Source organism: Chiloscyllium plagiosum, unplaced genomic scaffold, assembly GCF_037043375.1.
Source record: "Chiloscyllium plagiosum isolate Xiang-an unplaced genomic scaffold, Cpla_swu_hap1 HiC_scaffold_45, whole genome shotgun sequence".
Lineage (NCBI taxonomy): Eukaryota > Metazoa > Chordata > Chondrichthyes > Orectolobiformes > Hemiscylliidae > Chiloscyllium > Chiloscyllium plagiosum.
The window spans coordinates 14,509,682-14,531,329 of record NW_028270183.1 but is presented as its reverse complement, the minus strand read 5'-3'; the positions used below and the strand labels follow the sequence as shown (position 1 = coordinate 14,531,329).

At 43.1% G+C, this 21,648-nt stretch overlaps 1 protein-coding gene across 8 annotated transcripts in view; it reads right to left on the bottom strand.

Annotated features, from left to right (window-relative positions):
* The window catches only part of LOC122552212 (dedicator of cytokinesis protein 7-like), a 176,945-nt gene extending 155,595 nt beyond the window's left edge, over window positions 1-21,350 (bottom strand). For 4 of the 8 annotated variants that reach the window (XM_043694836.2, XM_043694837.2, XM_043694838.2 and 1 more), the window contains exon 1: window positions 21,184-21,339. In XM_043694836.2, the coding sequence (XP_043550771.2) occupies window positions 21,184-21,230 (47 nt within the window). In that variant the 5' untranslated portion in view covers window positions 21,231-21,339. Of the gene's footprint in view, window positions 1-21,183 lie in introns of all 8 variants that reach the window. The other 4 variants (XM_043694834.2, XM_043694835.2, XM_043694840.2 and 1 more) reach the window with 3 other exon arrangements.
* Window positions 21,351-21,648: the final 298 nt, after the last annotated feature.

Sequence of the window (21,648 nt, the reverse complement as noted above, 5' to 3'; positions counted from 1 at the left end):
TCATGGTTTAGATGATGTCACAAACCACAGGATAATAGGTTACACTGGTTATAAAAGACTTCTGGTTTCAGAGAAAAAAGTCACAACCATCAATATAATCCATTACTGGTTTCTACATTTGTATTTCATACAGCCAGTATTTAACGGTATGCATTTCCATATTTTAGAGCTACTGTATATTGTATACTATTTGCATCATGCTTAAAGAGGGGTACATTGATAAAGGCCTCCCATATGAAGGAGTAAAGCAGGTCAAATGGTTAAGGAAGCTTATTTGGTCATGTCTCTGGGGTTAATTAGAATTGGGTGGAGAGAGGCCTTACAACTGATGGCAAAATTCCTGGCAGGCATAATCTTTTATACTAATGGATGGGTAATTGTGTTGAGGAAAGAGTAATGATAAGAATTCAACAATTTTGCAAAAGCAAAGCCCTAAAGCAGTATTTCCCACATTCTCGAGCCCGAACCTCATTTACGCAACTGTTTTCGATGCTATGTGTTTTAAGCATATTGTTGTAAAGAGACCATCATGAGTAGCCAAGCTCCAATAGCCTTATTAGTGGACAGTCTCGTGTCTGAAACAGATTTAATATTTAATTGATTTTACATTATTGCCTTGTGGAAATTCAGGACGTGTAATTGAAGGAATTTGTAAACTACAAAACACATTAGTCACAGCTTTCATGTCAATGACCAACTTTCTTGCAAATAAAGTATTCTGTGGCATCTGATCTGTAACAGACATACACAAAATACAAGACTTGTAAATCTATCTATAAAGCTATAAAATTGGCACATTTGGCATGCATTTGTCCATCACATTTAAAATATCATACAAAAATATACATTCGGTTTTGTCAACTGGCTGAAATTTCACATTCATGAAACTGTAGCATACAGCCAACTGATTAATCATCAGAAAATAAAACCACCAGTAAGACTGAGAAACCAAAGAAAAAAGTTGCCAATCTAAACTATCCTAAGAATCACTTCAGACATAAACTTGGGTTTCCTGCTAAACTAAGCAGTTACTACTGGATGACATCTTTAAAACATAAAAAGTACAACCTTTACAAGAAAATGTTTTGATATAATTTTTGTTGTCTGAAATGCAAATTTCCTATCAAAGATCTTGACTTTGGAAACAGCACAAGAATCAAAATTTGACCGAATTCCCAGTTTCTAGCCAATGTCAGACATTCTCACTAGCATCTTCTGTTTGACAGTGGCAATAGCCATTCATTCACCAGAATACAAAGTTTTGGAAGAGAAAAACATAACACCTGCACCTTCTGTCCTAAATTAGAATGGAAATTGAATCAAACACAAGGTTCCTGATATTAACTTTTCTACATCAATTTATCATACGCCAACCAAAATCTCTAACTCGGAGACAGACTACTCAATTTAAACAAGAGACTTTTCCAAGAATGGCCAAGACAACCAATATGTCTCAGACACACAAAGAGCAGCATATCAAACATTCACATCAATAAAACATAGAATAGGTGTGTAATTGAATTAAGCACTCAGGCAACTGGACAGACACCATGTCATGTGCTTGGTCCACACTGATGCAAGCCGTGCTCTTTTTGTGCGAATTTTGTTTTACATTCCATTACATATTGTGATAGAAAAAAACCCCAACTTAATCATGAGAGAAAATGCTTCATTATCATAGAGTCATACAAAAAGGAAACAGACCCTTCAGTCCAACCAGTCCATGCCGAACATAATCCCACCATCTGCCTGCTCCTAGCCCATATCTCTCCAAACCTTTCCTACTCATGTATCTATCCAAGTGTCTTTTTAATGTTATAATTGTACTCACATTCACCACTTCCTCAGGAAGTTCATTCCACACACTAATTCCACCTCTGTGCAAAACATTTGCCCATGTCTTTTTTAAAGCTTTCTCCTATCACCTTAAAAATGTGCCCCCTCATCTTGAAATTCCCAGTCTTAGGGAGAAGGCAACTTCCATTAAGTACCTAGACCCCTCATTATTTTATAAATTTCTGTAAGGTCTCCTCTCAATGTCCAGTGAAAAAAGTTCCAACCTATCCAGCCCTTCTTTATAACTGAAACCTTCCATACCTGGCAACATCCTAGTAAATCTCTTCTGAATCCAGAAACATAGCCACTGAATAACTACAAGCTGTGTCTTATGACTTCAAGACTGCACTATTTTTACATTCGTACCTTAATAAACTGTGGTGCAGTGAGAAGAACCTCACACACAACTTGTGAAAACATTTGAGTAACTCACTTACCATTATTGAGTGATTATGTAAGGAAGGCACATCTACTGCGAATGTGCAGTTTGGGGTTAATGTACATAAAATCTGCACATTGTTAATGCATTTCACCAGCAAAATAAACAGAGTATCAACACCCCATCAGATCCTGCGTCACTGAGACACAACAGTATAATTAGACAGAAGGTTCTTATAAGATCACAATGTTGTTTAGAAGATACTGGCTCCAGCAATCTTGGAACAATCTGCAGTTGCAAGCTGCACCACACTCAAAAACCACGCTCAACAGACTTTTAAAAGAACAAGTAAACAAACTGTTGAAGCCAAACTGGAGGGAGAAGAAAGAATGGGATAGAAGGGTGAACAGCACATAGGTATAGGAGACATTGAGGTCTGAAGATGCTGGAGATGAGAATTGAAAGTGTGTTGCTGGAAAAGCACAGCAGGTCAGGCAGCATCCGAGGAGCAGGAAAATTGAAGTTCCAGTACATAGGCACAGTCAAAGTAGCAAGTCTCAGCAAGCGTGGTGAAACAATGAGAAGGAAGAGTTCAGAAAGCAGCAATTAAATTGCTGATGGCGGAACAGCTGAGACAAAACCAGTGTCAGAAAGCATCTAAAAGGAGTGAAATGAGCCAATATGACTCACAGACTCGGGATATAACTGAATTGGTGTATGAGGCAAGGTAGTGGTGAGAATTAAAACGGAGGATGTAGGAAACATGCAAAGCCTGCCTAATGTGAAAGGAAATGGGTGGAACAACTTGGTTAAAGTGAGAGTATGGGCTACAATTAGTTACAATTAATGGAGGTGGGCTAATGGAGGATAGCAGTTTCAAAGGTCATGAGAGGTGAAGTTCCTGAGCGGAAAATGCTAAACAGGGCCAAAAGAGGTGACCATGGAATAGACATATAGAAAGCTCATAACGAACAATCTGACAAAACTGCACCTTCAGCCTCAGTCAGAAGAGGCAGTTTGCTCAATTGATAATAAGTCGATTGTACTTATTCTGGAGGATACATTAAGTTACCTGCTCACCATTCTATCAAAAACAGTTCTCTTTAGAAAGCAAGTCTCATAATAAAAAATGCTCCTGGAGATCAAGCAGTTACAAAGGATTAACTTTGAACATCATTTTCTATTACTTTTTCCCAAATGGTTTTAAACTGTAAATGCCAATTACATCTTGATAATTAGTCTTAATGCAATAAAAAAAATTAACACATTTATAAACTGCATTTGGATTCAGCATCATTACACTGTCAGGTCTGGTTACTTCTTCAGTCATCAACATTTGTAAAAGCCTCACACACCAATTGCTCAGCTGTTTAGAAGAGTAAACTCAAATGCAAAGAAAACCAAAATCAAGAAGGGACCACAAAATTAAAGGGATGCAAAACTTAACAGTTTAAACGTTTGCAATCCAGAAGGGAATCTCTTGAATCAAAGCACTGTTAACTGAACAGCAATTAGTTATTGTGAAGGCTGTCAGATGCAGCTGCACTAGTGTCAGCCGAAAGTGCAAAAAACATCATCTCCCAGCTTTTATTTGGCTGTAAATTTGAGGAGAAAGATTGCCGTCTGTTGTGTGATAATTGCCAAATTGTGAAACCAAGAATGGTGAAATTGTTAAGTATGCCAAAGTGAAAAAGATAAGTAATGGAAATAACTTCCAGAAATTCCATTTGACTTGACAGTTCTCAAACCCCATATTTAATCCTCCACCCATCCTGTGCTCAAATTTTCCATCAAAATTACAGAATTAATCATGACGAAGCCAGGGAGCAAAATATCATAGACATTAATCAATATGATATGCAAGATGTTCAATTAGAAAAAAAAAGGATGGGAGGCAACTAAGGGAGGTGCACAGTGAAGTTGTTCACAAACTGCTTGTGTTCCTTTGCATTCAGTTTAGCAAAGCATGCAAGCAATGCCTGCAGCTATTTAATGGCTTCATCCCAGGTACATTTGCAATTGCAGATGTAAATTTCTCGTGAGAGATTCCACTTTCTCGGGTTGGAGGGGAGGTTCAAACAAACAAAGCAACAAGTTTTGAAAATACAAAGTTTGAAAGAGAAAAATAACCCAAAATTGACAGTCTGGCTTAGGTTACTTAACTTACGTTAAAGGAGCATCAGCACAAAAGGACACCAGACCATAGAACATAGAAAAATACAGCACAGTACAGGCCCTTTGGCCCTCGATGTTGCGCCGATCCAAGCCCACTTAACCTACACTAGCCCACTATCCTCCATATGCCTATCCAATGCCCGTTTAAATGCCCATAAAGAGGGAGAGTCCACCACTGCCACTGGCAGGGCATTCCATGAACTCACGACTCGCTGAGTAAAGAATCTACCCCTAACATCTGTCCTATACCTACCACCCCTTAATTTAAAGCTATGCCCCCTCGTAATAGCTGACTCCAATAGCTGACCACTTTCTGTTATATCTATATTTATTTCTTCCTTCTATTCTGCCTCATATCCAACCTACTGCCTTCATCTGAATGCTTTCCTAATCACAGTTCCATTGGTCCCAAGATTGCACTAGTACCGTGTGTTATGAAAGTGTAGGTATGTACTGTACCTTTAAGAGAAAGTGAAAGCTGGCAAGGACTGACTGAAAGCAAAGAGTGTGCTGAACAATTTAAAAATGTAACATTTGGTTGTGAAACAAATAGCTGGAGCTGCGTTGCAATGGTACACAACAAATCTGAATTCGGCCAATCACTTTAAATTATGCCCCAAGATACCAAAATCCAATCACATTTGAATTTTAATGTTTTGATTACATCAAATCAATGAGATGGTCCGAAGTTTTGGGGTATATAAAATCGGGAATGTTGAACAGTTGGGAAGAACAGCAAACAGCAGCCAAGCACCAACAGACTGCTCACAGAATAGCTCTCTGAAAGATACCTGCCCATAAGAAATTTGTGCAGTGGAAGACCAAAGAAAAGACAACCCAGGAAAATCTACAGAAGAAAATCGACAAAGGAGAACTGACACAGCTGGCTGGTTTTGAAACGTGTTTTTTTTCTTGTAAGTCTTAATCGGGTTTTTTTGTTGGACCAGTATGGTAGAGTGGGAAGTAAAAGATAGGTTTAAGAAAAAGAAGATGCAAATAGTTGTTGTCTCATGTTCCCTTTGGACTTAAAGAATAAAATTGTCAATTTTTTCTTTAAATAGAGATATTTGGGATAGTTCTTTGCCACTTGAAATTTAACAGGTTACAAGGCGAGATGAGCTTTTCTGTGGGTCAGGTTCAAATAAGCAGATGGGTTTACCCCGTGTCATATGTGGTGCGCTCAATGCTTTCTATGGTCGATTCAAGGAGAATGCCAGCAGTGCAGTGGCACCTGCCATGACAGCCCAGGATGCACCTGTGCCCACTGCAGACATCACATTGGTCTTCCTGGGAGTCAACCCAAGAAACCTGGATAGCGGTCCCAGTCATGCACTCAGATCCTGTTTGGAGGTGGTGGAGGTATTCACCGACAGCTTCAATCTGTCCCTATGACAAGTCGTAATGCCCAGCTGCTTCAAGACCACCATCATCCCAGTACCTAAGAAATCACACGCAACGTGCCATAATGACTACCACCCAGCCGCTCTGACTTCCATAATCATGAAGTGCTTCGAAAGGCTGGTCATGGACATGATTCTTGATGAAGGGCTCTTGCCCAAAACGTCGATTCTCCTGCTCCTCGGATGATGCCCGACCTGTTATGCTTTTCTAGCACCATACCTCTCAACTCTGATCGCCAGCATCTGCAGTCCTCACTTTCTCCTGGTCATGGACCACATCAACTCTCGGCTCCCAGCCTGTCTCAATCCCATACAATGTGCCTGCCGACGTAATAGATCCACAGCGACATCATAATGACAATGAGAAGAGGGATGGTAAATACAGAACTGAAGGTGTTTATTCTGAATGCAAGCATTTTCAGGAAGAAGATAGAATGAGCGTGTGGCACAGATTGAAATTAGTAGGTATGATGTGGTAGGCATTAGAGAGACATGGCTACAAGGGAATTAGGATTGGGGACTGAATATTCAAGGATATACATCCTATCGAAAATATAGACAAGCGGGCAAAGGAGGTGTGGTTGCCTTATTAGGAAAAATATGAAATTAATTCAATAGTAAGAAACAAAGTAGGGTCAGATGGTGTAGAATCTGTGTGGGTAGAATTGAGGAACCATCAAGGTAAAAGAAACCATAGCTGGAGTTACGTACAGGCCTCCAAACAGTAGGCAGGAGCTGGGGCATAAGATATACCAGGAGTTAGAAAAGATGTGTAGGAAAGGCAAAGTTACAGTGATCATGGGGGATTTCAATATGCAGGTGGACCGGAAAAATCAGGTTGGTAGTGGATTGGAAAAAAAGGAATTTGTGGAACTTCAACGGGTTGGCTTTTTGGAGCAGCCTGTGGTGGAGCCCACTGGGGAGCAGCCAACAGAGTTGTGTAATGAGGCAGACTTGATAAGGGAGCTTAAGATGAAGGAACCCTTAGGAGGCAGTGATCATATTACGATTTAATTTACTCTGCAACTGAGGGCAAAGATAGAATCAGAAGTAGTGGTATTATAGGTGAATAAATGCAACTACAGAGGCACGAGGGAGGAGCTGGGTAGAATTGACTGGGAGAGGAGGCTAGCATTCCTGAAGGGCCTGTGCCCGAAACGTCGAATCTCCTGTTCCCTGGATGCTGCCTGACCTGCTGTGCTGTTCCAGCAATAAAGTTTCAACTTTGATCTCCAGCATCTGCAGACCTCACTTTCTCCTAGAGGAGGCTAGCAGGAAAGACAGCAATGGCAGGGGTTTCTGGCAGTAACTGAGGAGACACAGCCGAGGACAAAGAAGCATGGTACTGGGGAAGTCAGGGATAGCATAAAAGCAAACAGGAAAGCATATAATGTGGTGAAGAGTAGTAGGAAACCAGAGGATTGGGAAGCTTACAAAGGCCAACACAAGGCAACATAAGAAGAAATAAGGAGGAAGAAGATTAAATGAGGGTAAGCGAGTCTGTAATATAAAGGAAGACTGTAAAAGTTACTTTAGATACATCAAGCGCAAAAAAAAAGTGGACAGTGGGCTGCTGGAAAATAGCACTGGAGAGATAGTATTGAGGAACAAGGAAATGGCTGAGGAACTGAATAATTACTTCATTTCAGTCTTCACAGTGGAAGGCACAAGTAATTGTTGTGGTTCTGTTCGGCATGCTGGGAATTTGTGTTGCAGACGTTTCGTCCCCTGTCTAGGTGACATTCTCAGTGCTTGGGAGCCTCCTGTGAAGCGCTTCTGTGATCTTTCCTACAGCATTTGTAGTGGTACCACTACAAATGCCGGAGGAAAGATCACAGAAGCGCTTCACAGGAGGCTCCCAAGCACTGAGGATGTCACCTAGGCAGGGGACAAAACATCTGTAACACAAATTCCCAGCTCGGCGAACAGAACCACAACAACGAGCACCCGAGCTACAAATCTTCTCACAAACTTTGAGGCACAAGTAATAGTCCAAAAATTCAAGCGTGAAGGGACAGAGCTGAGCATGGTGGCCATCACCAAGGAGACGTCGCTAAAAAAACTGAATGGCCTCAAAGTGGACAAATCACCTGAACCAGTTGGACTACACCCCAGAGTTCTAAGGGAGATAGCTGAAAAGATAGTGGAGGTATTAGTGATGACCTTTCAGGAATTGAGAGAATCAGGGAAGGTCCCAGAAGGCTGGAAAATCGCTAACATGACACCCATTTTTAAAAAGGGAGTAAGACAAAAGACAGAAAATTACAGACGAATTAGCCTAACCTCGGTCATGGGTAAGATCCTGGAATCCATTGTGAAGGATAAGATTTGTGAATACTTGGAAGTCTATGGTAAAATAGGGCAAAATCAGCATGGTTTCATCAAGGGGAGGTCATGCCTGACAAATCTGCTAGGTTAGACCATGGAGAATTAATGAATGTTACCTACTTGGACTTCAACTCGACCTTTGACAAGGTGCTGCATAGGAGGTTACTAAGTAAGATAAGGGTCCATGGTGTCAGAGGCAAGGTGCTAGCATGAATAGAAGCTTGGCTGTCTGGCAGAAAGCAGAGAGTGGGGAGAAAAGGGTCCTCCTCAGGGTGGCAGCCAGGGACAAAAGATGTTCCGCAAGGCTCAGTGTTGGGATCACAACTTTTCACTTTATACATTAACAATCTAGATGAAGGAATTGAGGGCATTCTGGCTATGTTTGCAGACGATACAAAGATAGGTAGAGGGACAGGGAGCATTGTGGAGGCGAGGAGGCTGCACAAGGACTTGGAACAGGTTAGGACAGTGCGCTAAGAAGTGACATATGAAGTACATCATGGGAAAGTGTGAGGTCACGTACTCTGGTCGGAAGAATAGAGGCACGGACTATTTTCTAAATGGTAAGAAAATTCAGAACTCTGAAGTGCAAAGAGACTTGGGAGCTCTAGTCCAGGATTCTCTCAAGGTAAACTTGCAGGCTGAGTCAGTCGTTAGGTAGGCAAATGCAATTATGGCATTTATTTAGACAGAACTTGAATATAAAAGCAGGGATGTACTTCTGAAGCTCTAACAGGCTCTGGTCAGATCACATTTGGAGTATTGTGCCCAGTTTTGGGCCACATACCTCAGGAAGGATATAATGGCCTGGAGTGTGTTTAGAGGAGTTTCTCGAGAATGGTCCCAGGTGTGAAAAGCTTAACATATGAGGAACATTTGAGGACTCTGGGTCGATACTTCAGAAGGATGAGAAGGATCTAATTGAAACATACAGAATACTGAATGACTTGGACAGAGTGGATGTTGGAAAGATGTTTCCATTGGTAGGCGAGACTCGGACCTGAGGGCACAGCCTTTAGAACGGAGATAAGAACAAACTTTTTCAGCAAGAGAGTGGTGAATCCATGGAATTCATTGACACAGAAGGCCAGGTCATTGACTATATTTAAGACTGAGATAGGTCGGCTCGTGACTATCAAGGGGATCAAGGGTTACAAGATGAAAGCGGGAGAATGGGGTTCAGAATCTCAGCAGCCATGATTGTATAGCAGAGCAGACTTGATGAGTTGAATGGCCTAATTTTTGCACTTATGTCTTATGGTCTTATATCCCTCACCCTGCACTCAATCCTGGAACACTTGGACAACAAAGACACTTACGTCAAATTCCTTCTCACTGACTACAACTCCGCTTCAATACCTCCAGATTACACTCAAAAGTCCGGTTGGCCTCGGCTCCTCCCTCTGCAACTGGATCCTCAGCTTTCTGATCCACAGAACGCAATCAGTGAAGATAGGTAACTGCACCTCCTCCACAATAACACTCAATACTGGAGCCCCCACAAGGATGCATCCTCAGCCGCCTACTGTACTCCCTGTACACCCAAGACTGTGTTGCCAAATTCTGAATGAATATCATCTATTAGCTCGCTGATCACACCACAGTAATAGGACTGATATCGAACAATGACAAGTCAAAGTAGAGAAGGGGATTAGAGAGCTTGATGCCATGTTGCAATGAGAACAACCTCTCTCTCAACAGCGGCAAAAAGAAAGAAAGGAGAAGAACACAGGTGAGGTTGAGAGGGTGGTGAGCGTCAAGTTTCTTGGAGTGACGATAACCGACAACCTGTCTTGGACTTTCTACATAGATGCGACAGCCAAAAAGGCACACCAATGCCTCTTCTTCCTCAGGCGGCGACGCACCACTGACAGCAAACTGTCTAGATGCCTAACTATCTGGTATGGCAGCTGTTCTGCCCAGGACCATAAGAAACTGCAGAATATTGTGCGCACAGCCCAGACCATCACAGAAGCCAACTTCGGATCCATAGACTCTATTTACAACTCTCATTGCTGCAGAAAGGCTGCCAACATAATGCAAGACCCACTGCATCCCAGTGATAATCTCCTACAACCTCTTCTGTCAAGCATAAAATACAGAAGCTTGAACTCATGCACCAGCAGGTCCAGGAACAGGTTCTTCTTGGCCATTATTAGACTGACGAATGGACACTCTAGCCTCAAATAATGCTGATCTCGCTAACACTGATCTCATCTAGTGCACACTCTGTGCAATACAACCTGTATGCCTAAGTTTTTTTTAAAACAACCTTTGATCTGTACATCCTTGCCTAATATGATCTTCCTATACTGCTTGTAAACAAAGCTTTTCACTGTACTTTGGTACACATGACAATGAAATCAACTCAAACATTATTCATGTGCATCGCCATACACCAAAACCCTGAATTTAACTAGGAATAGTAATCAGATGAATGGGGAAATTTTAATTGTGGAGCTGGCTGCGGACAGAGTGGAGGCATATCGAAACAGCCAACAACTGTAAGATCGGGGTCATTCTTACCAATGTGGAGACATTCTGCAAAACAGTCACCCAGTCTGCATTTGCTCTTGCCAATGTAGAGGACTGTATTGTGAGCAGCAAATACAGTAGATAGACTAAAAGAATAAATAAATCTGGAAGATGTGTTCAGGACATTGGATGGTGAGCATCCAGGGGAAAAAGGCAAGTGTACACCGATTACACAACTTGCACTTGCTTTGAAAGGTGCCATGAATGGCAGGATTAAATTTGGTATAACAGAAGAGTGGACAAAGAGAGGGAACAGCCCCTATGGATTACTGATAGGGGAGGGGATAGGAAAATTCTGATTGGTTGCAGCATCCTGCTGGAGGTGGCAAAATTGATCTTTTGAATGCAGAGGCTGGTGGAGTGGAAAATGAGGAAAATGGGAACCAATTGTTCTTCTGGAAGGGACGGGAATGAATGAGGGCAGTATGTGGAAAATGGATTGGGCAAGACTGAGAGTCCTATCAACCATGATGAGGAAGAAGTATCAGTTGAGGAGAATGGAAGACATGTCAGAAACAACTCTGCAGAAGGTGACAGTAATGGAAAAGATACAGAGACAGAGAAACTGGCAGAATGGAATGACATCCTTACAGAAAGCAGAGTGTGAAGAAGTGTAGTCAAGGTAATTGTGGGAGTCAGTTCGTTTGTAGTGGATATTAGTAGACTACCTAACTCCAGAAATGCAAACAGAGAAATCAAGGGAGGAAACAGTGAGTGGTGGATCAGGGCAATGTACAATAAGGAGAAAGTGAGGACTGCAGATGCTGGAGATCAGAGCTGAAAAATGTGTTGCTGGAAAAGCGCAGCAGGTCAGGCAACATCCAAGGAGCAGGAGAATCGACGTTTTGGGCATAAGCCCTTCTTTAGGAATGGGGAGGGTGTGCCAAGCAGGCTAAGATAAAAGGTAGGGGAGAGGGAGTTGGGGGAGAGGTGTTGGGAATGCGATAGGTGGAAGGAGGTTAAGGTGAGGGTGATAGGCCAGAGAGGGGGTTGGGGCGGAGAGGTCGGAAAGAAGATTGCAGGTCAAGAAGGACTTCCCCCCACACCTCCCCCCTCACTTCCCTGAACAGTCCATCTTCCGCAGCTACACTGGCACCCTCCCCCCCCCCCCCCCCCCCCCTTTTCCTCCACTACATCGATGACTGTATCGGCGCTACCTCATGCTCCCACGAGGAGGTTGAACAGTTCATCCACTTTACTAACACCTTCCACCCCGACCTCAAATTTACCTGGACCGTCTCAGACTTCTCCCTCCCCTTCCTAGACCTCTCCATTTCTATATCGGGCGACCAACTCAACACGGACATTCACTATAAACCGACCAACCCCCATAGCTACCTAGATTACACCTCCTCCCACCCTGCCCCCTGTAAAAACGCCATCCCATATTCCCAATTCCTTCGCCTCCGCCTCATCTGCTCCCAGGAGGACCAATTCCAATACCGAACAACCCAGATGGCCTCCTTCTTCAAAGACCGCAATTTCCCCTCAGGCATGGTTGACGATGCTCTCCACCGCATCTCCTCCACTTCCCGCTCCTCCGCCCTTGAACCCCGCCCCTCCAATCGCCACCAGGACAGAACCCTACTGATCCTCACCTATCACCCCACCAATCTCCAGATACATCATATCATCCTTCATCATTTCCGCCACCTCCAAACAGACCCCACCATCATGGATATATTTCCCTCCCCTCCCCTATCAGTGTTCTGGAAAGACCACTCCTCCCATGACTCCCTCGTCAGGTCCACACCCCCCACCAACCCAACCTCCACTCCCGGCACCTTCCCCTGTAACCGTAAGAAATGCAAAACTTGCGCGCACACACCGCCACCGCCCCCCCCCCCCCTCACTTCCCTCCAAGGCCCCAAGGGATCCTTCCATATCCATCACAAATTCATCTGCACCTCCACACACATCATTTACTGCATCCGCTGCACCCGATGTGGCCTCCTCTACATTAGAGAGACAGGCCGCCTACTTGCGGAACGTTTCAGAGAACACCTCTGGGAGACCCGCACCAATCAACCCAACTGCCCTGTGGCTGAACACTTTAATTCCCCCTCCCACTCCACCAAGGACATGCAGGTCCTTGGCCTCCTCCATTGCCAGACCATGGCAACACGATGCCTAGGAATCCTCCAACCACAAGGGATGAATGCAGATTTCTCCAGCTTCCTCATTTCCCCTTTCCCCACTTTATCTCAGTCCCAACTCTCGGACTCAGCACCGCCTTCTTGACCTGCAATCTTCTTCCCGACCTCTCCGGCCTATCACCCTTACCTTAACCTCCTTCCACCTATCGCATTCCCAACGCCCCTCCTCCCTACCTTTTATCTTAGCCTGCTTGGCACAACCTCCTCATTCCTGAAGAAGGGCTTATGCCCGAAACGTCGATTCTCCTGCTCCTTGGATGCTGCCTGACCCAATGTACAATAAGAATGGAAATTGGGAGCCAAATTAACTAATTTTTCCAAATCCAAGAAGGAGCTGGAAGCAGCAATGATATCAATGATGTGCTGGAAATAGAGTTGTGGGAGGAGTCCCTTGAACAGGACCAGAATGAGGAATGTGCCTAATACTCCACAAAGACATCCCCATAGGCACTCCTTTTACTTGGAAAAACGAGATGCGTTAAGGGAGAAATTATTCAAAATGATATAGGCAAAGGAGGGTGGAGGTGGATGGGGCCTCATTTCAAGGAAAAAGGCGGAAGCCTTCAAACCATCCTGACAGAAGATGGATACATAGACGAACTGCACATTCATGGTGAAGAGGTGGTGGCTAGGACAAGAACACTAGAAATTGTGGAACAGATATAGTCATACAGCATACAAACAGTTCCTTTGGTCCGACAGTCCACAGTGACTATGTTCCCAAACTAAATTTGTCTCATTTGCCTGCGCTTGGCCCATGTCTCTCAAAATATTTCTTATTCACGTACTTGTCCAAATGTCTTTTAAATGTTGTAACTGTACCGCGTCCACCACTGCTGCCTCTGACAGCTCATTCCACACATGAACCACTCTGCGGAAAAAATGTTGCCCCTCGTGCCTTTTTAAAACCTTCTCCTGTCACCTTAAAAATCTATCGCTTAGTTTTGAACTCCCGCACCTTAGGGAAAGACCCTTGTTATTCACCTTATCTGCACCCCTCATAATTTTATAAACCTCTGAGGTTACCCCTAAATCTCCAACACTCCAATGAAAAATGTCCCAGCCTATTTTTATGACTCAAACCCTCTATTCCTGGCAACATCCTGGTAATCTTCTCCAATTTAATAATATCCTTCGTATAACAGGGCAACCAGAACTGTACAAAGAATTCCAGAAGTCTCACCAACATCCTGTACAACCTCAACTAATGTAAAGTGTCAGAAGAATCACAAATCTGAATCAGGTATTACGTTACTCACTGTGAGGCATGTACAACTAAAACCCATATACTCAAGAGCTTCAGCTAACATGTGAAGTGCACTAGCCGACAGAATTTTCTTCATTTATCTCCAAACACAGGGGCAAAGTGCACATTCTCAATAACACACAAGTCCCAAGTTACGGCACTCCCAAGTTACAGCAATTGGTTATTACTCCACACGTCGAGAGTGTAGTGCTGGAAAAGCACAACAGGTCAAACAGCATCAGAGGAGCAGGAGAACAGACGTTTCGGGCATAAGCCCTTCATCAGATTTTCTGATGAAGAGCTTATGCCTGAAATGTCGATTCTCCTGCTCCTGCTGTGCTTTTCCAGCACTACACTCTCGACTCCGATCTCCAGCATCTGCAATCCTCACTTTCTCCTATTACTCCACTAGTCAAATGCTGGAGTTTTATTAGAGATATTTTCCAATCTGTTTGTTCAGAGAGGTTATTCCACACCTCTGGAGAAGGTGGGAATTGAACGCAGGCCTCCTGGCCCATAAATAGGGACACTGCCACTGCACCACAAGAGCCCTCTGGCATTTTATTAAAGAATTAAATAAACTGGCAGGCCCTCAAACTCTATTACTTGCATGATATTGAGCAGCTGTTGTGTTTATAACAGATTGTTCTCATAGAAGTCTCTACACACTTCTCCACTGTCCATTAACCAACTGTTGGTGAGAGGGTGGAAGTGTGACGAACTGTTTGGGACCTGCCAAAGCTGCTCTTAGCCAGCCACTGGGACATGGATGAAACATTTCCATAACAAAGCAGAGGGAGAGAAAGGGAGAAAATAAATACTTTACAGGGGTTTAGATTAGATTAGATTACTTACAGTGTGGAAACAGGCCCTTCGGCCCAACAAATCCACAGTGACCCACCGAAGCGCAACCCACCCAGACCCATTCCCCTACATTTACCCCTTCACCTAACACTACAGGCAATTTAGCATGGCCAATTCACCTAATCTGCACATTTTTTGACTGTGGGAGGAAACCGGAGCACCCGTAGGAAACCCACGCAGACACGGGGAGAATGTGCAAACTCCACACAGTCAGCCGCCTGAGGCGGGAAATGAACCCGGGTCTCTGGCACTGTGAGGCAGCAGTGCTAACCACTGTGCCACCGTGTTGAGTTAGAAGAGTGGAGATAAAAACAAGAGTGCCATTCCCTCTGACTTTCCTTCCCTGAGTCTGAGGAAGTACGTGATGCTGATAAGTCAAGACAGATCTTACTTACACCCACTGTAATTTCTTTTACCTGAAAGAGGAGGATGAAAGGTACATGAAACTGGGCCAAGTTACTTAGAGCAATGTTTCTAACACAAGTCACTATTAAAGGAGTGAACAGCATCAGTGAGGTTATGATCATATAACTCAGTCCTTCATGTATTCAATTTAAACTTTGCACTAAGCAACTAATTAAAAGTTACCTTTAAGTAGAAATGAAAGAAAAAAATCTTCCATACATCTAGTGTTTTTGATGACCACAGGATGCTCCAAAGCACGTTAGAGACAATTAAGTACTTTTGAAGTTCTTAGCCTTACAAATCCCTCAGAATTAAAGCCTAATGGAAGCAATTTGTCATTAAGTGTACTTATTGTTCTTAGGTAGGAAATGCTGCACCCAAATTGCGCACAGCAAACTTCCACAAACGTGATAATAAACAGATGGACTTTTTTGTGATGTTGAGAGAAGGATAATTATTTAACCCAGATAGCAGGGAGAATGCCCCTGCGCTTCTTCCAAATAGTACCACGGTATCTTTTACTTTCACCTGAGAAGATGGTTGGGCCTTAGTGTAACACCTCATCTGACAGACAGTACTGTAGCTCTGACAGCATAGGACTGACTCACTAATTCATTGAAATGTCAGTTTTTGGCTTTTGTGCCCAAGACCTAGAGTGAGACTTGAACACATAACATTCTGACTCAGAACTGAGAATACTACCAAAGCCAGAGAAAACGTCAACAGTATAATTACAATCTACTGTAGACAGAAATGGGTCCGACAATAAACTGCAAGCATCTTCCCATTCTAATCCTGTCACCAATGGTTAGGAAAACTGAACTAATATGACATCATCAGATTTAGTATAACAGGCTCAAAAACAAGAGGCTTATATTGAAAACTTGATGTAGATCTGTACACTAGAAATAAAGGGAAAAAACCCAGCAAGTTTATTTTTCTACTGGTCCTGAGAAAGTAATAGAAACTTTCAACAAGCAGGGAAACAATAAACGCAATGCACTCACATTCAATCTGTCAAAGATTCTGCCAAAAGATGTTTTAAAAATTAAGCTTCATTAAAAAATACCCAATCTTGTGATTACTCTGTCCTTTCCTTCAATGTGAGCTGAAGAAAGCAAATACACTCTTGCAAAGTCACAAACTGAGCTGCAAATTGCCTGTTGTGAGCCTCGCCTATTGAAAAACAACAGCTCTCCTCAAAGTTGCTGAAAGCAGATACTTGTGTTGTACTCGATCATCATAGCCTATGGCCAGATGGCTGGGGCAAACAAAACATGTATTTACCCAGGGTTTCAGATTACATCACTGACAGTCAATGGGGTTACAGAGGTCCTAGAAACAACTTGGCCAAATTTATTGATTGTAGATTAGTATAATAAAATAAATCCCAATAAAATGAGATGCCATAAAATAACATGACAGTTAAATGTAGTTCTAACAAATAATATGGATACATACAGTCTTCTTATGGTATAAGGACATCCAATGAAAGCAACCACCACTTGCATTTATATCGTGCTTCTAATGTATGAAAGACGCTGCATAGGAGTATAATCAGAAATAAATTGAGGAACCAAAGAAGGACTAAAATATTGGTTAGAGATAGTTTGCACATGAAGAGCTTCAGTGAAAAGAGGAAGGTGGAGTGGTTTGAGGAAGGAATTCCAGAGCTCAGACCTAGACAGTTGAAGGTATAGTTGTCAACACTTTTTGGGTGGAGCTCACATAGAGGCCTTAGTTGCAACAAAAGAGTACTTGTAGTGACATCCAAGTGGAGAAGGTTAGAGAGATATGGAGGGACAAGACTATTGACTTGATAATGGGTATAGCAATTTAAAATTTGACCAGTGGATCAGGAGTCAATATAAGTTCCAGAGCACAGGATTGATGGGCAAATGGAATTGGTATGAGTTAGGATATGAGTAGCAGAGTTTTGAATGAGTTCAAGTTTACAAAAGGTTGTAAAAGTAAAAACTGGCTAGGAGAGCATTTGAATAGTCAAATTTGAAGGGATTAAGGTTTCAGTTGCAGGTGGGCAAGTGGAGGATGATCCAAAATTACTGGCAGGGGAGAGGTAGAGACATTCAAGTGGAAGATAATGGGATCACAGCCAGATCAGCAATGATCTTACTTACTGGCATACTATCAAAGAATCAGAATTAATTTCAGTTCAGAAAGAGGCCATTTGGCCCATCTCATCTGCACCAGCTCTATTACCTAGCACAAATCTCTTGCCTTTTCCCCATATCACTACATACCATTACTATCCAAAAACCAATCTAATCCAGTAGGCTCTACAGGCCAAATGACTGACTCCTGCTCCAATGTGAATCCATACAAATGTAGGAGATGTCTCCTTCAGAATCACACTCAAAACTCATGTATGAGCCTAAGTACTGTCACCAGTAGATTTGACCAAAGGGCACCATAGCCAAATCTAGCATATGCTACTTTCTCCCCACCCCCACCCTCCTCCAGCTTATCTCTCCACGCTTCAGGCTCACTGCCTTTATTCCTGATGAAGGGCTTTTGCCCGAAACGTCGATTTCGAAGCTCCTTGGATGCTGCCTGACCTGCTGTGCTCTTCATGCACCACCAATCCAGAATCTGGTTTCCAGCATCTGCAGTCATTGTTTTTAACATTTTTTTAAGCAAATTAAATATTAGACCACAGACAATGCTAGCTGCTGAAGTCAAGATGATAATTTTGTTCTTGGACTCTGATGTTACAACCCTGTCACAATGCTTCCAACACCATCAATATTTGCATTCATCCGTTTAAACCATCAAATACTGGAATATCATTGCATTAATAATACATGATATAAATATGCAAATGCTCATTGATTATTACAAACAGATCATATGTGAATTTGTACAAATGCAACAAGAAACAAGGGTGTTGTTAAATGTATTCTGTTGGAATTGCAATACAGTGTAAAGTATTGAGAGTAGTAAAACAGATAAAGGTTTCTGGGATAACTCGTGAGTCTCATCAACTTAGAATTATGAAGTTCCTTTAGCAAAGTGAAGTTTTCCAAAGCAATTGTCAAACAAAATGTGACACAAACCCACATAAACTGTTTAAATAAATAACCAAAACCTTATTCAAAGAAGGAGATTTTAAGAAGAGATTTAACTGAGAAGAAAGAGATGGACAGGATTATGGAAGCAGTGTATAGCTAAGGCAACTAATGGCAGGGTTACTCCAAGTGAAGATAGACTGGAGTGCTGCACCTGAAACACAATTGCTCATTTCTCTTATTTGTTTGAGAAATATCCAGATGAAGATCAGACCATAAGCAGAATAAACTCCCTCACAGAAACTCAATATATTAAATAACAATCAACAGGCAACAACTTTCAATTTAGAATTTAAGCTTGAGTGGTGGTTATAAAACGGGAACAGTTCACCTGAGTATGATGTTATCTGAACCGGAATAGATTTAATCACCCTTTTACTATTCACTTGATCTCTGTGCTCTACCTGAAATTCAGCTCTTCAAAGCCTGTGCTACAAATAGCAATATCACCGGAACCAATCTACTAGTTAACTGAAAAGGACTGATCAAAACCTAGAAAATTTGATGGGGAATAAACAAAACATTTTTCTATATGTAAGCTACTATCAGTTTAATTTCAATAACATTTCTCTTTCTATAAACAAAAATAAATAAAACATATGTCCCTTACGGCACTCCTAGTGGCTGTAACCATGCAACCTCTCAAAAGACTCATTCACTTCTGTCTACTCTAAATAAGTCAACATTATATATCAAGCCAGGTTCTTTGTTTCTGTCATATGCCAGTTAATGATAGTGCAACCAGTTAGTCAATGTGCGCAAGTGCATTCATCTTGATCTGGAAGACAAACAATTATTCCCCCATGGAAAGGGAAGGATTAACACAACCAGGATGCCAACTCCTGCTAACTCATTCAGAAACTCCACATAAGTGGGAAGACAGAACTGGTGTGGGCTTTGATGCTCCACACAAGTGATTGTCCATCTGACGTGTAATTCATTTAATAAAAACAGGAACTCCCCTTAGAGTTACCAGAAGGTGGGAATGCATTGTGGCTTCCCAACAGTATTGACAAAATTTGACGGAAGGGACTGGAAACTTGCATTTATATAGCATCTTTAAAGACATCACAGGAACAGAAATAGGTCATTCAGCTCAACGAGCATTCACCACCATTTAATACGATCATGGCCGATTGCTTTATACCCATCTCATCCCCTTTCTGCCACTGATAGATTTTTGATACCTTAAACTTGATACCTTAAACTTATCTAAAGACAGATCTTCAGCAGCTATGATAGAGAATCCAAAGGTTCACAACCTTCTGTGTAAACTCATTTCTTCTTGACTCAGACCTAAGTGGCATCCACTCTTTTTTCAAAATGTTATCCTCTGCTTCCAGACTCCCTAACCAGGGAAACATCTTACCTGCATCTACTTTCTAACCCTTTCAGGATTTTCTAAGTTCCAATGCGATCATCTCTCATTCTTCAAAATGCTAGAAAATATATGCCCAACTTGCCCACTCTCTCTTTTTATGGAGGTCCTGCCAGTCCAGGAACAAGTTTGCTGAACCTTCATTGTACTCCTTCTACAGCATTAAACTTTTTCCTTAATGCACTCAGAACTGCACACAACATTCCAGATACCTCAGGACATCCCAAAGAATTGTATATTACTTTCATAATAGAGGTACTGTTGTAATGTTGGAATTATGACAGTCAATTTGCACACAGCAATGTGACAATAAACAGAAAGTTAATTTTTATGATGTTGATTCAGAAATAAATATTGATTGGGACAGTGGGGATAACCCCCTTACGTTTAGTGGCCGGAAAATCGACATTTCGGACAAAAACAATTCCTGATGAAGGGTTTTTGCCCGAAACGTCAATTTCCCTGCTCCTCCGATGCTGCCTGACCTGCTGTGTTTTTTCCAGCACCACTCTAATCTGCAATACCCACTTCCACCCTTGCTCTTCGTGCCTTGGTAATATTTTACAGCCAACCTTAACAGCCAGGCAGGTTCAGCATCACTTGAAGGACGGTTCTCTGACAGTGCAAAACCTTCTCAATATTGCGCCTGGCGTGTCAGCGATGATTTTTTCGGGCTCTGCATTGGGGTTTGAACCTACAAATCTGTTGTGTTGAGAGGTGGGGGCGAAAAGGAAAGATTTCTGTCCCTAAATCGTGTAATGTTGGGTTAGAGGAGAGGCATTTTGGGGGGGGGGGGGGGGAAGAGAAAGGGAGAACCAAAACTCCACCCAACTATCACTCCAGCTCACAAGAGAAACTTCACCTGGTGGACCCAGTGATGGCCAGTACAACAAGGAGCTCAGCCAAGGAAAAATTAGCGGTGGAGGCGCCCAAAACCGACCCGAATTTAGGGAAGGCAGAGAGATTAAACACATGAGAGAGAGAGAGAGAGAAGCTTATTCGTTGGAGGAACAATTGGAATCATGTTTTTTTTCCCCTCTGATTTTTGGTTTCTTCAAACCCAGGCAGCCTCAGGTAAAAAGAGGCGGCTTGACACCTGCGCCAGTGCCACTCGGGCGCAGCTCCCACCCCAGATCAGGACGGGCCTGGCCCTCTGCCCGCCGCTGTCTCCCATTGTTTTCAGCTCCTGAGGTAAAATCTCAAGCTTTCCAGTCACTGACTGAATTCAAACTTCAGACTTTCCGGCAACAGAAACGGCGCCTCCCCCCACCCCCCCTCTTACTGCTCGGAACAACACCCCCCCCCCTCCCCCGTCCCTCAAACCGGTCAGAATACAATTAAAAGTTACTCCCGGCCGACGAAAGTTGCCTTCGGGGACAGATCGTGCTCACTCACCGGTTAATTTTCTGAGCGAAAGCGCGGCGCTCCGTTGAAGTGGCCATCGCCTCGCCGACAGGAACCTCTGAGCGCGAGCGGCAGACTCAACCTTCTCTCCGCTCTTCGGTAATTCCCGCCAACACTCGGCACCGGCGGGGCGGGAGGACTCGGGGTTCGTCAATCTCCGGCAGACTCAACCTTCTCCGCACTTCGGCAACACTCGGCACCGGCGGGGCGGGAGGACTCGGGGTTCGTCAATCTCCGGCAGACACAACCTTCTTCGTACTTCGGCAATTCTCGGCACTGGTGGACTCGGGTTCGGCAGTTTCCGGCATCCCGTGGACTCTGCAATCGTGGGAGATCTGAAGATTCTGGATCAGTGGTGCTGGAAGAGCACAGCAGTTCAGGCAGCATCCAAGGAGCTTCGAAATCGACGTTTCGGGCAAAAACCCTTCATCAGGAATAAAGGCAGTGAGCGTGGAG